The following is a 15,018-nucleotide window of genomic DNA, read 5'->3' on the forward strand; positions in this document are numbered from 1 at the left end:
ACGTGGTACTGAGGAATCAAACCCAGGACTTCATGTATGCTAGGCAATCACTCTACCAATAAGCCACATTCCCAGGCCATTGTTAATAAATTCTTAAGTGCTGTCCAAAAGTACCTGAAGCTGAGCATTTGTGAAAGGTACATTAGAACTGTAATAGTAACATTTATATCATGCGCTATTCCATGGAGAAGTAATGATTTCTAATATAATATATGAAAGAACAATTCTTTTTCTTACCCTCTGAGCTTTTGCAAGTTCTTCTTTTAATCTTTCATACCCTTTTTCTCTAACCTCCAGAACAGATGGGCTTCGCAAGCGAGACAAACTATCTGTACTCAACCCAAAGATATCATCACTGCCAGCACAGGCCTCTGTGACAGTGGCACCCTGTAAAAACTCCCTCTCTGCATTACAGTTGTCCTTCCTTGTAGTTAATTTAGTTGGTCCAGTTGTGACTCCAGAGGTAATACAAGATGCTGGATCTGTAACATGAATGCTATGAAAGAAAGGAACAATTTTCAGAAATTATCACAAGAAATGGCACACATTATAGCTCTAGACTTAACTTACAGCAAGTCCATCACAAATTATGTTTCAAGTGCTCAAGAGCCATATGTAGCCAAAGCTATCATTCACATTGACCAGCACAGAAACACAACATTTTCATCACCACAGAAGTTCTTTTGGATGGATAGTGCTAGTCAAGAAAAGGGGAGAGCAAACTACAGCCACAAACCAAGATCTGGCCACAAACCAAGAATGGCTTTTACATTTTCAAATGTAAAATAATATCTTATGGCATGTAAAAATTATATTAATTCAAAATTCTTTGTCCATATATGAAGTTGTATTTGTTTGTTCACTTACATATAATCTATGACTGCATTCATCCTCTAAAGGCAGAACTGTATCATTCATTGGGTTACAGATTAGATGACGAAGCCTAAAATATTTAGTCTGGCCCTTTCCATGAAATCTGCCAATCCCTGCTCTAGAATATTAAAATATATCACATGACATATATTATTCAGATTTTATAGAATAAAACGTGAGATAACCAAAAAAATTATTTATTCAAAACACAATCCAGATCCAGCACTAGTAGCTCACACCTGTAATCCTAGCTACATGGGAGGCTGAGATCTGAGGATCACAGGTCAAAGCCAGACCAGGCAAAAAAGTTCAGGAGATTCTTGTCTCCAATTAACCACCAAAAAGCTAGAAGATGTGGCTTAAATGGTAAAGCACCAGCCTTGAGCAAAATAGCTAAATAGGCATGACCTTGCATGCGTACACACACACACACATGCACACACTAAGTGTGATGCTCCCCTACCTGATACCAGAAATTTCTGCACAGTTTAGACGTCTGGGAGATGAATACACTGGTTGGGTAGGAAGATCAGAAACATCCAATGCATTAGCCTGGATGGGAGTAGAACATAAAGCTGAAGGATGTGGCCGGTAGATGACACTTGGTGAGGTAGTCTGTTCTTGATTTCCTGATTCACACACACCAAGAAGGTCTGGAGAAGTAGGTGAGGCAAGGTTTACTTCATGGAATCCTTCCAAGGGATCATTAGCCATAGCAAAGGCCTCATCATAAGATAACCTATACTAAAAACAAAAGAACATAATTACTACTGCATATATTTAAAGCTAAGATGTGTAATTATAAAACATGTTTAATAGTCATAGTAAAACATAAGCTCATAATTTTAAAAAGTAAAGAAAACTTAGCCTTTATTCAGTGACCTCAGAATAAAATTCCTACACAAAAGGCAGATAAACTGATTGGGAAGAAACTTGGTTTAACTTTGTATCATCTGCAACTTTGGATAGAAAAAGTAGAAAAGGCAGAAAAGATACACACACACACACACACACAAACATATTTACACACATATTTACCCATGGACTTAAATTCAATTACTTCTTCTGTTTTGCCTCATACTGGCGATGTGACTTTGGAATAGTATGGTTTTCGTTTATGGAATAATTTACAATTTAGTTAAGAATTACAGAGTTTTTGTCTATCATTCACTTATATTGTCAAATTGCTAACGTTTGTGAGCATTTGAAAACGTTTCTGAAATAATGTCAATTAACCCTTAATGTCTCAAGATGTATGTACTAAAGCACACACACACACAAACTGCAAGTATTTAGTATATACTATATAAACCATATCCTAAATCCTAGTATATCCTAGTATATACACCATATCCTAAATATTAGGATGTTCTATCAAATCACAAAAATCATCATCACTACCTGTTACCAAACACTTGATGAAAATTATTATCTAATAAACAGGCCCCACTGAATTTAACTGTGTGTTCCAATAATAGCTTTTATAGGCCCCAAATCCAATCCTGGGTAATATGCTTCATTTCCCTAAGCCTTGAAGTTTACTTCTGATAGGATAAGAATGGGCCCAACACTATTCTCCCCTGTGTCCCAGTTGCCATGAGGAATACAGGAGACAATCCTTTACAGCATTTAGTAGAATACTATACACCTGACAATTGATAGGGCTTCAATAACATTTGTATGGCAGCCATTAACGATAACAAGTATGCTTCTATTTCTCTATTCACAAAAGATAATCAAAAATTACAACACTAACATAAAAACTAAGAAGTGTCTGCTCACATTTTTCATTTAAAAATATAAAGCTAAATGTCTTATAAATTATTTATCAGTTCCTCACTATTTCTAGTGTAAAATATTAGCTAGCTTCAAATCTTCTATGATCTGAATCTAACCTCTCCAGTTTTTTCCTTCCTATAATAATACTTAGATAATCATAAATAATCCTTCCTAGAACTTCAAAATTCCCAAATACAAGCACCTAAACAACACATAATTTCTTTCATAAACTACAAAGATAGCTGGGTACCAATGGCTTACACTTACAATCCAAGATATTCAGGAGGCTGAGATCTGAGAATCACAAATCAGCTGGAAATTATCCTGGCAAAGTACATGAGACTCTTATCTCTAATTAACCATTTTTAAAAAGCTGGAAATAGAGCTCAAGTGGAAGAGCACTACCCTTGAGCAAAAAAAGCTTGGGAGGCTGGGAAGATGGCTCAGTGGTAGAGCGCTTGCTTTGCTTGCATGAGGCCCTGGGTTCAATTCCTCAGCACCACATAAGCAAAAAGAAAAAAGCTGGAAGAGGCGCTGTGGCTCAAGTGGTAGAGCGCTAGCCTTGAGCTGAAAAGCTGAGGGACAGCGCCCAGGCCCAGAGTTCAAGCCCCATGACCAGACCCCCCCCCCCCAAAAAAAAAAAACAAAGCTTGGGGACAGTGCCCAGGTTCTGAGTACAAGTCCCAGGACCAGCATTTAAAAAAAAAAAAAGATTTATTCATTTAAACTAATTGAAAAGATAGCCAATCAGTGTTAAAAATGTTAAGTAGAGAATTAAAAGGTAGCATTAAAGTTAGAAGGCAGAAAGCAGCTTAACATTTTCTCTCAAAATTACATGGTCATTCCAGGATATATATAAAAACCCAAAATAATACATATATAACAAATCTACAAGTGTCAAATTTTGAACCAAATAAGCAATTTATTAATGCAAATACTGAACTAAGCCCTCAAGGTATATTAATCCTATCTTTTCATGAAAATATTCATTGTAACAAATGAAAGTTCAGATTAGCAAGAAATTTAAAGTGTTTAATACACTAATATTTAACATTCTAACAGTGTTTAATATGCTAATAATCAAAAGAATATTTTTCACTTTTTCTTAATTCACACACACCAAAAAAATTTATATTCAAAGTATGTATTTCATTGTCATTTGAATATAATTCACTAATCAATTCATTTTAAGATAAAGAATTTTTGTAGTAAGTTTGCATTAAATTGACATCACATTTATAATAACTTCTTTCCATACACTATCCCATAAACTAATAATTCACCTCTTTATACCTAGAAGGTTTACTAAATTCTAGGGTATAGAGTATTTCTATTTCATTCCATTATTAGAAATGTGAATGGTACAAATCCTTTGGGAGAAAATGTGGCAATATCAAGCAAAACCACTCATACCACTAACAGTATTACTTGTAATAGCAAAAGCAAACTCCTGTGGTGACCTCAAGGATGTACTACTGACAAAATACAAAGCAGAATAAATACCTGTACATGATAAAATTACAAGTTATTTATATGTGTATGAAATATTTGTGCCCACACACACACACACACACACACACACACACACACACACACTTCCATTTTAGAAGTGAAGAGATAAATAAAATTTTTTAAAAATCTATAAGAGGAGGGAGAGAACAGATAAGGGGTTTTAAAAAGGCATCAAATGTGAACTTGAGCTTAAAACCATATGAATGGCTGGGCATCAGGAGCTCAGGTCTGTAATTCTAGTTACTCAGGAAGCTGAGATTTGGAAGACTGTGATTCAAAACCAGCCTGTACAGAAAAGCCCATTAGACCATACCTCCAGTAAACCAGCAAAGAGCCAGCTTGAAGACATGGCTCCATGAGCAAACAGACTGAGTGAGCCCAAGACCCTGGGTTCAAGCCCCAGTACAAGCAAAATAAATACACAGTAAGAAATAACAAAAAAATATGGATGAAACAAAACTTTAAAAAATTTTAAAAATTAACTATATATTAAGTGGCAGCTTAACTACATACAAAATTATTTCAAATGATTTTAAGACACACTAATATAAATGTCAATCCCTAACTTACCAACAGAAACTGAGTCAAGGTCAAACAGCCAATAGCTAAGGCCTAGGATTCAAACGCTGATATGAGAGGTCTCACTCTTATACCTGACTCCACTACATTTAAGACAAAATTGATAGCAGATAAAGGTTAGATTAAGACAAAAGATCTCTAAGGCAGATCTTATTGATGCCAACCATAAGAAGTTAAGTCCAAACAGAAAATACCACTTAATCTCTGAACCCTTTTTACCTACAGAAAGAGGAACTAAAATTTCCCTAATGTCCAGCTATTGAAATATCTGGTATCACTTTGAGTCCTTCCTATTTTTTCTCTATATTATTTTTGCTATCATCATTTATTTCTCTATTTTACTAGTTGGTTCAGATATAAAATACTTGAGGTTCCTACAGAATTTTGAAGAAGTGACATATAAATCAAAATAAACAGAAGCTTGATTTTACTAATGTAAATATATTCCAATATTTTTTGAAGTATGGAGTATTATTCATCCATAAAAAATGAAGTCCTGTCATTAATGGTAACATGGATAAAACTGGAAGCTATTACAAGTGAAATAAGTCAGGCAGAGGAAGACAAAGACTGAATGTTCATATTGACAAGTGGAGGTTTAAAACCTCATCTGGCTGGGTACAGTGACCCATACCTGTAATCCTAGCCACTCAAGAAGGCTAAAATTAAGCTGATGGAGGTTCAAGGAAGCCTCAAGGAATGTTTGCAAGATCTCAACAGAAAAGGGTAGGTGTGGTGGTACATGTTTGTCTATCATCCCACCTTACAGCAAGAAGTGCAAACAAGAGGATTATTATCTAAGCTGGCCCAAGGAGAAAGTGAAATCCTATCTCAAAAATAAGAAAAATCAGCCGGGCACCAGTAGCTCAGGCCTGTAATCCTAGCTACTCAGGAGGCTGAGATCTGAGGATCACAGTTCAAAGCCAGCCCAGGCAAGAAAGTCCGTGAAACTCTTATCTCCAATAAACCACGGAGAAAACCAGAAGTGGCGCTGTAGCCCAAGTGGTAGAGTGCTAGCCTTAAGCTGAAGAGCTGAGGGACAGTGCTCAGGCCCAGAGTTCAAGCCCCACAACCCCCCTCCCCCCCCCAAAAAAAAGAAAGAAAGAAAAGAAAAGAAAAAGAAAAAGAAAAAAATCAAAAATAAAACTAGAAAACACTAATCTAGAATCATGGCTGTTGTAAGGTGGTGAAAATGGGAGTGGGTATGGAAAGGTATAAAGTGTGGACAGTTAATGGACACACGGGCACAGATGGAAGAACTTCCAACATCCTATAGCAAAGTATAGCACATGATTGGCTGCAATTAAGTATATTCCAAAATAAATTTAAAATGAGGTGCTAGAGGGCAAACCAAGGCAACAGTAATACTCACAAGACAATATGTTAGAAATGAACTGTACAATTTGCAGGCGGGAGGACTGGGGAGGAGGGAAAGTGGGAGAAAAATGAGGGAGGAGGTACCAAGTTCGACAAGAAACATACACTATCTAATGTTATATAAATGTAACCACTCTGTATATCACCTGACAATAAAATTTTTTAAATGAGGTGCTAGATATGACAAGTGACCCTGATCCATTAAACATCATATGCATGCGTTAAAATATCACACTATATATCACCAATCTGGATAATTATGTGTCATTTGGAAAACACAAAAGAAATAGATGATATTTGATAACAAGGTATTATTAACATTTAAGTTTGTAATAGTACTGCATTTAATTTCTCTTATTTTTTAGAACTAATATAAATACGCAATGAAAATTATACAACATCTACAATTTGCTTCAGATAATACATTAGTGGAAAAGCAAGATTATTGTTGACGGTCACTGGGCAGAACTTTGAGGTTATTATTTGTACTGTTTACTTGATCTGAAGCTCTCCACAATTAGAACGCTCTACAAAAAAAGTCTGAGATTAGTTAGGCGCTGGTGGTTCAAGCCTGTAATCCTAGCTACTCAGGAGGCTGAGATGTGAGGATCCCAGTTCAAAGCTAGCCAGGGGCAAAAAGTCCACGAGATTCTGATCTAAAATAAAACCACCACAAAATCAGAAGTGGTGCTGTGGCTCAAGTGGTAGAGTGCTAGCCTTGAGCTGAAGAGCTGAGGGATGGTACCCAGGGCCAGAGTTAAACCCCATGACCGACCAAAAAAACAAGTTTGAGATTTATTTAAATGCTATATGTGAAAACAACAAAAATGTACACATGTAATTTTTCATTAACTCTGTGTGTGTGTGCACACGCGCACGTGCACACACCTATCCTGGAACTTGAACTTAGGATCTGGATGCTGTCCCTGAGCTTTTTTTGCTCAAGAGAAGTGCTCTACCACTAGAGCCAAACTCCAGTTCCAGCTTTTTTTGTGGTTAAGTAGAGCGAAAAGACTCACAGACTTTCCTACGTGGGCTAGCTTCAAACCTCAATCTTCAGATCTCAGCCTCCTGAATAGCTAGAGTTGCAGGCATAAACCATAATGGCCACTGGCACCCATCTTTTCTTAACTCTTAGTATAATTTAAATGTTAGCTTTTTAATCTAACAGTTTAATTGTATTTTTTAAAGTTGCATTTATATACTAAGACACATCCTATGCTTACATTTCTCCTGCATTTAAGAGAACCAAAAGTGCTAATTATCAGTGCAAAGTGTTTTATAAATTATAAAGCACAAGACAACTGAATGGTATGTAGAAACATCTATGAATAAATGATAAGGGAGATATCAAGGACATATTCAGAATGATCTCACAAATCAGAAGGGTCCTTATGTGAGATTGAGAGAGGGATAAAACTATTCTTTCCGAGGCACTCAGTTCAAGTACAATTCTTTTCCTAATAGGAATTAATACACTTTTCTTCACTGTTCTTCAAATTTATTTTACACTTTAGTCCTACAGGTCAAACAAGTTCCCCAAAACAGATATTCAGTACTATTATCTTTTTTGGGGGGGAAAGGGGTCTGCTAAGGGGATTGGACTCAAGGCCTCACACTAACTTGTTACTTGTTTGGCATTCTGCCACTTGAGCCATGCCTCCAGTGCAGCCTTTTTGCTAGTTATTTTAAAAATGGAATCACAGACTTTTCTGTCTGTGCTGTCTTTAAACAGAGATCTTCTGGATCTCAGTCTCCTGAGTAGCTAGGCTAACAGGCAAGTCACCAGCACACACTGCTTAGTATTATTACTCTTATATAGGCACACTGAGTTGACATTTCATTTACTTCACTGATGTTAAGCTATGACCTGTATGGCTCCTTTGTGCTTCTAGGTCACTCTTTCATTCTTCATTGGAGCTTTTTACTCTATTGTCGATTTATACATTTATATATGCATATAGTTATATCTAACAGCAAAACGTCATCAATTTCCACTATGGTTAAATAATTCATATATTTATATGTGTATGTACTTACATCTACCAGCAAAATGTCATCAACTTCCATTATGCTTACATTTACAATCTGGTATTAACCACAAGCAACAAATCTCTCATTAATGAACTATTCTGACAATTTTCTTTACTTTGCCTCTAAGCCAGGGATGGGGAATGTTCAGCCTACAGGCTCTGTAAAGTCTGAAAAACCATTTGGTGCATGACAGAACAACATTAATGCTTCTCATTGGCTGCCTCAAGCCCATCTGCCCACATTAATGTTATAAATACCCAAATGGCCCTTGTCAAAAAAGAGTTCTCGGATCCTGCTAAGTAATTTTGATTTGTGGCCAAGCCTATTTAATTTTATGCTATCTTCTAAAATAAATCAAGCTAATTTTTTTCATATTTTCTAACCAAGACTATATATAACTTAAGCTTATGAAACTTATCTCAGTTATAAGTTGAAAAAGAGAGCAGAAAGTAAAAGTAGAGATAGCAAGTTAATGCAGCCTGGTGTAAGTGTCCCTCTCTTCCCTAGTCCCCTCAATTCTCACTCTGAACATCATTTCAGTTTATATTGCTAGCTCCATTTGTAAGTTTTGATCACTCATCACCAACACAGCTCAGAATCCTACCTGAAATCAAGTCCGGCAAAGATGACATAAGTCTTCCCCTCCAAGTGCATGCAGACTAGAGACTATCTTAACAAACATGTTTTTCATGCAATAGAAATAGTGTGAATATCAAAACTAATAAATACCAAAACAGAAGCATGTACTCATTATATATACACATACACACACACACACACAGTACCTGGTAGAGTTAAGGAAAGTAGTATAGGAAAAAAAAACTGAAGAGTCTTCAAAAATCCACATATTTTATTTTCAGGCTACCAACTATATAGTATGAAATTCCTTATCCTTACCTGCATGTTAATTAAAATTATACTAGACAAAAGTCTAAACTGAAAGAGCATATTCCTTCAGAACATCATTAAAACTTTCTTTCATTATCTCAACACAAAAGTATCTCTACTAGCTACTCAATACACCCTTCCGTCGCATTACCCAGCTGTTCTAGCTCTGTCTTATTTGGCATTCAATAACACATTAACATGTATACCCCCTAAACCTTGAGGAACATATGTAAGATGATTATATGCTCTTATCATCCAGAATCTTTAATTTCCTTTAACCCCCACTGGCTTTTTGCAGAGTAGATGTTTGATTTATAAAAACCTCTGGTGACGTAATAAAAATTACAGATTGCACCCACAGTAAGTATCTCATAAAAGCTAAATTAAAAACAATTCTTCAGCATTACAACCTACATGTAGTGATATAGTAATTAAGAGCAATCTTTCAACATCATAACCTATATACAAAGTGGCAGAGTGTAGTAACTGAGAGCAAATGATTATTTGACAGTACAACCTGCACATGAAGACCTGAGAGCATGTAAGACTAAGAGCACTGGTACTGAAGATGCCTGCCTGACTTCTAATCTAGGCCTGCCACTTAATGAGCTGTGTGAACCTGGACAAGCTACATAACCTTTCCACGCTTTCAATTATAAAATGGAAGTATAAATGACCTATCTCCTGGCTCAAGAGAGTAAGCAATTTAGTACAGCCCCTTAGACCAGGACTGCCACAAGAGCACACAGACTGAAAAAAAGAAAGAAAGAAAGAAAAGAAACAACAACAAAAACAAAAAAAAACACTACTAGCAGTGATGGTATATATTTACTATCATAAGAAACCTTGGGTTTTGTGTATTTGGGTTTTTTTTTTTTGTCTTTACCAGAAACACAAATAACTTCCCTTCCAGAAGTACAAAGCCCTTCCAGAAGGTATAGACCAATGAGTTCCATTTTGGGTAGTCACCGTTTTTAATCCTGGCTTTGCTATTAGCTAGCTATGTAAATGACAACTAAGTAACAACAGGCAAATTATTTCTTTTTTTTTAATTGTGAAAATACCGTACAGAGGGATTACAATTAAGTGGGCAAGATAATGAGTACATTTCTTATCAAGCATTGTTGCCTCCTCCTTTGTTTCCCCTTCCCATCTCCCTCCCTCCCCCTGCCCCCAGGCAAATTATTTTAACTCTCTACATATCAATTTTTTGCTTTCTGAGGTTTGATAAACCATCAGTGGAGACACCTTAACACAACAAACACCGAGCATGGCAAACGACCAAGCTAATGTTTCATCTTCCCTCCCCTAAATCTCACATAAAAAAAAATCTCCCCAACAACAAATCTTCAAAAAAACAACTTCCCAATAAATAAGTGGGCTAAAGACTTAAAGGGAAACTTCTCTGAAGAGGAAAGAAGGATGACCAATAGACACATGAAGAAATGCTCAACCTCTCTAGTCATAAAAGAAATGCAAATCAAAACAACATTGAGATACCACCTCACCCCAGTTAGAATGGCTACAATCAAGAACTCTAATAACAACAGATGCTGGAGAGGATATGTACAGAAGGGAACCTTACTGCATTGTTGGTGGGAGTGTAAACTTGCTCCCCTATGACCCAGCAATCCCACTTTTGGACATTTACCCAAATGATCACAAACAAGACCATATTAAGCTACCAGCACAACTATGTTTACTGTAGCATTATTTACCATAGCTAAGATATGGAAGCAACCCAGATGCCCCTCAGTAGATGAATGGATCAAGAAAATGTGGTATAAGTGGCGCTGTAGCTCAAGTGGTAGAGCGCTCGCCTTGAGCTAAAGAGCTGAGGGACAGCGCCCAGGCCCAGAGTTCAAGCCCCACGACCGACAAAAAAAAAAAAAAAAAAATATCAGGCCAAGAAAATGTGGTATATATACACAATGGAATTCTATGCCTCCATCAGAAAGAATGGCATTGCCCCATTTGTTAGGAAATAGAAAGACTTGGAAAAAATTATATTAAGTGAAGTAAGCCAGGCCCAAAGAAACATAGGTCCCATGGTTTCCCTTATTTGCAATAACTAGTATATGTCTGAGTCAAGAAGAAAAGGTCAGATAAGTTGATGTTAGGTGAAATGAACCCCAAGATAAGTATTCAAATGCTTTTTCTTCCTTGTGATTGTTTCTAACATATTTATAAGATGATTTCTTTATTGCTTTGTATGTCCCTCCCCCATGGTATAACCCGTTTTCACTGTATCTGATGTTGGTAGAATTTGTGGAGGGGAAGGGAAAAAACAAATTGTTTAAATAGGGATACAGGTGGACCCATTGCAACAATGAGACGTACAAGTCATGTCGAAAAACGAACTTTACAACTTTGGATGGGGGGGGGGGGGGGGGGGGAGGGAAGGGAAGGGAAGGGAAGGGAAGAGAAGAGAAGGGAAGGAGGAGGCTGCAATGCTAAATAAGAAATGTACTCATTACCTTGACCATGTAATTGTAACCCCTCTGTATGGTATTTTCACAACAACAACAAAAAATCTCAGTAAATCCTCATCCCACCATTAAAAGGTTATAATAATATGAAATCAATGAAAATCAGCCAAGTATTGGCATTTCATGCTTCTATCTGGAAAAAAAAAAACCAGGGTCGGGGGAGGGTAAACGCCTTCCAAGGGCATCTGTTTAGTGATAGAAACTAAAGTGATAGCAACTAAGCAAATTTTCATTAGACCAGTTTATTAATCTGTCCAGTGAGACTTGCTCAAGTGTACTATAATACACACAAAACTCATGTAGTCTAAAGGTTTTTGTTCTGCCACATTAAAAAGTAAGGAGTAGGGATGTGAAGGTAGCTCAGTGGTAGAGTGGTTGCCTCGCATGCATGAGGCCCTGGGCTCAATTCCTCAACACCACAGAACCAGAAAAAGCCGGAAGTGACACTGTGGCTCAAGTGGTAGAGCACTAGCCTTGAGCTGGAGAGCTCAAAGACAGTGCCAAGCCCAGAGTTTAAGCCTCAGGACTGCCCCACCCCTAAAAAAGGAGTAACCTTGAGACTCACACTTACAATCTTACCTTATCAGAAGGCTGAGACTGAGGATCACAATTCTAACCCAGCCTGGGAAGGAAAGTCTGTGAGACTCTAATCTCCAATTTATCATCAAAAATCTGGAAGTGGAGTTATGCCTCAAGTGGTAGAAAACTACCCCTGAGGAAAAAGGCTTAGGATTCCTGCCCACCCTTGCCCTCCACCCTCCACCCCCCCCCACACACACACAACTGGATTGTTTCTAAGATCTTTTCACTTAAAAAGATTATCTGTAAGACTAGAGGTGGTGGTACTTACACGTAATACCAACTACACAAAGGATCATGTTTAGACTGAGACTGACACCTGGCCAAAATTTTTTAAAAAGAAAACTTCAGACCTTCTCTAAACAATAACTAAGGCAAAACAGAACTATTCCAGGCCAGGCTCAAAAATCTGTAATTTATATTACATCACCATTTTAGTTACTTTTTACATATATGTACTTATGCTATATATATATATATATATATATATATATATATATATATATCAATCTGTGTGTTGGAGGCAGGAGATTGGTTTAGATAAAATCAATGTCAAAGAATATTAAAGTATATATATATATATATATATATATATATATATATATATATAAAGCTACACCAATTCAAACAGTGCAGTTGGATCTAAGTAGAAATTTCATAATTACAAACTTCACAAAGAAGGTGAGCATCAAAGAGCTGTAGGAGGTTAGATGTCAATACCACACATAACTTGATTGGTAGAAGAACCAAGGATGACTTACAACAAACATACTCACAAAAGCATGCATTCATACACATACACATACACATGACTTTTCTAATAGTAAGTACTACTGTACTCAAATTGTAAAACTGTTCAAAGTTTATTTCTATAAATTCCATGAAGGCTTTCGGGTTAGATCATACAAACCACATTCGGAATAAAATATCTATGCAAGCGTAAGAAGTCCTATCAAAATACACACTTCTAGTAAATAAATAACAAATGTTAACAGAACAGGGCCCCATAAAACCGGTGAAATATTTAACAGTAGCAAATATTCACTGTGAAGATCTACAAACCTATGCAGCCTCTTTTCTCCTTGATTTGTCATTCAAAAAAAAGAAAAGAAAGAAAGAACAAGAAAAATCCTTCAAGAACAAAAATAAGGATGGTGAACAGAAAGAAACTGGGTCTTTCCACGGGATTTACCGTAGAACAGTTTGTTTTAAACCTCTTACCGGCCTCTCCTGCAATTATGCAATCAATCCACAGAACGAGATTACCAGGCTCTTTAACAGACACCGAAAGGAAGAAATCGGGGGGAGGGGGAGACCCAAGGCTGGATCAGCAGCCGAGGCACCCATCAGGCGCCGTGTCCTTGCAACTTAGCTGCGTCCCCGGGAGCCAATCGTGTTAACTCGGCCGCGGGGGAGATGCATTCTTCACCCCTAACACTTGGCAACTTTCCGAGCTGCAGATCCCACCTAGCATCGCTGCGGCCATCCAGCTGGCTTTCGGCGGGCGCAAAGCAGGGTCATCACGATCCCGTCTCCTAACTCCGCCGAACACTGCCGGCCTCGACGGGGCGCCTCCGGGCGCTGGTTCTTCCCGCCAGGGGATGGGGAGGGGGGTGACACCTCCCACGGGTGCCCATCCACGGCCCGGCACGGTGTCTGAGCACGTCCGGAGCCCAGCCCGGGGCACCGCCGCTGCCTCCCCCGGCCGCCGCGTCCCGCGCTGCACCGGCGTCCACCCGGTTCGCGCACAGTTCACCCTCTTCAGTGACCCCGGGTCCCCACCCCCCAGGCCCCGGGCCGCAGGTACCTCGCTCCGGGCGCGCTCCGGACCGCGTAGTTAATGAGTAACGCGCCCTCGCCGGGAGAGCCCAGGAGACGCCGCCCGCCGCCCGCCAGCGGCCCGGGGGGTGCCGGGCCCTCGCCCCCAACCCCGCCGGACGAGGCTCCAGAGCCCGCGCGCCCCCGCGGGAAGAGGGCGCTCGCAGGGCCGGGAGCAGCAGGGCCCGGGGCCCCGCGCCGCGCCCTCGGCCGCCGCGCCCTCCGGCGCCGCGCCCTCTCCCCGCCGCCGAGCCGGCACCTGCACCTGCCGCGGCCGCCGTCCCGGCCCCGCGGGGCGGAGGCGGGCGCGCGGCGCGACGGGGGCGGTGCTCCACGCCGCGGGCCTCGCCCTCCCGCGGCCGCACTCACCTGACGACCCTCCACCGCGGCCACTCACCGCGCTCGGGGGCGCTTGCACAGCCGCCCGGAGAGCGCGACCCGAGGCAACGACGGGGGGAGGAGGTCGGCGAGCCGGCGCCGCTACTCTCCGCCACGCCGGGTGCACTGCGCTGGGAGCCGCCGAAAGAGAATGGGACTGCGCCTGCGCCGGGAGCCGGGAGGGGCCTTCCCTGGGGAGAGGAGGTAGAGCCGGGGGCGGGGCCTGGCCAAAGTGGGGCGGGGCCGGCGTGGGGCCCGAGGGGGCCGACGCGTTGCCGCGCCCCCTGGCGCCAGACGGGACTTGCGGCAGGTCCCAGAGCGGGGACCCAGGTGCCTCCCCTGGCGGTTTCCCCGGAAACGACTGCTGGCTGCCCTGAGCCCTGGCAGTGAGCTAACTTGCAGTGGGCTGGGAAGTGGAGTTGACTCGGGGCCCGCAGATCCCTAAAACTCGAGTGAGTGTGCGTGTGTGGGTGTGTGCGTGCGCGTGCCGTGAGCCGATTTGGGGCCCGCAGAAATCTGAAACGTGTGTGTGTGTGTGTTAGGGAGAAGAGACAAAGGGAGCGAAGCTGGTTCCCATCAGTTGAAGAGCATTTGAGATGTCTCTGTGCATGCTTCTCTGTCTTCTGTATCAATGGTTTTCGCTACACGTGCACCTTCAAACGATAAAAGTACCGACAGAACCCAGCTCTTAAAATCTGAGGCACATTGGAAT

General features: G+C 40.4%; 1 protein-coding gene across 4 annotated transcripts in view; it reads right to left on the bottom strand.

Moving 5' to 3' along the window:
- LOC122124216 (RAB3A interacting protein) overlaps positions 1-14,452 on the bottom strand; it is a 36,159-nt gene extending 21,707 nt beyond the window's left edge. Inside the window, exons 1-3 of one of the 4 annotated variants that reach the window (XM_042698932.1) lie at positions 14,298-14,452; positions 1,337-1,612; positions 238-496 (exon numbers count right to left, since the gene is read on the bottom strand). In XM_042698932.1, the coding sequence (XP_042554866.1) occupies positions 238-496; positions 1,337-1,587 (510 nt within the window). In that variant the 5' untranslated portion in view covers positions 1,588-1,612; positions 14,298-14,452. Of the gene's footprint in view, positions 1-237; positions 497-1,336; positions 1,618-13,331; positions 13,428-14,297 lie in introns of those variants that run through there. The other 3 variants (XM_042698930.1, XM_042698931.1, XM_042698929.1) reach the window with 3 other exon arrangements.
- Between the last annotated feature and the right edge of the window lie 566 nt (positions 14,453-15,018).

This window comes from Dipodomys spectabilis, unplaced genomic scaffold (assembly GCF_019054845.1).
Source record: "Dipodomys spectabilis isolate Male_0828 unplaced genomic scaffold, ASM1905484v1 ptg000234l, whole genome shotgun sequence".
In the NCBI taxonomy this organism is placed as follows: Eukaryota; Metazoa; Chordata; class Mammalia; order Rodentia; family Heteromyidae; genus Dipodomys; species Dipodomys spectabilis.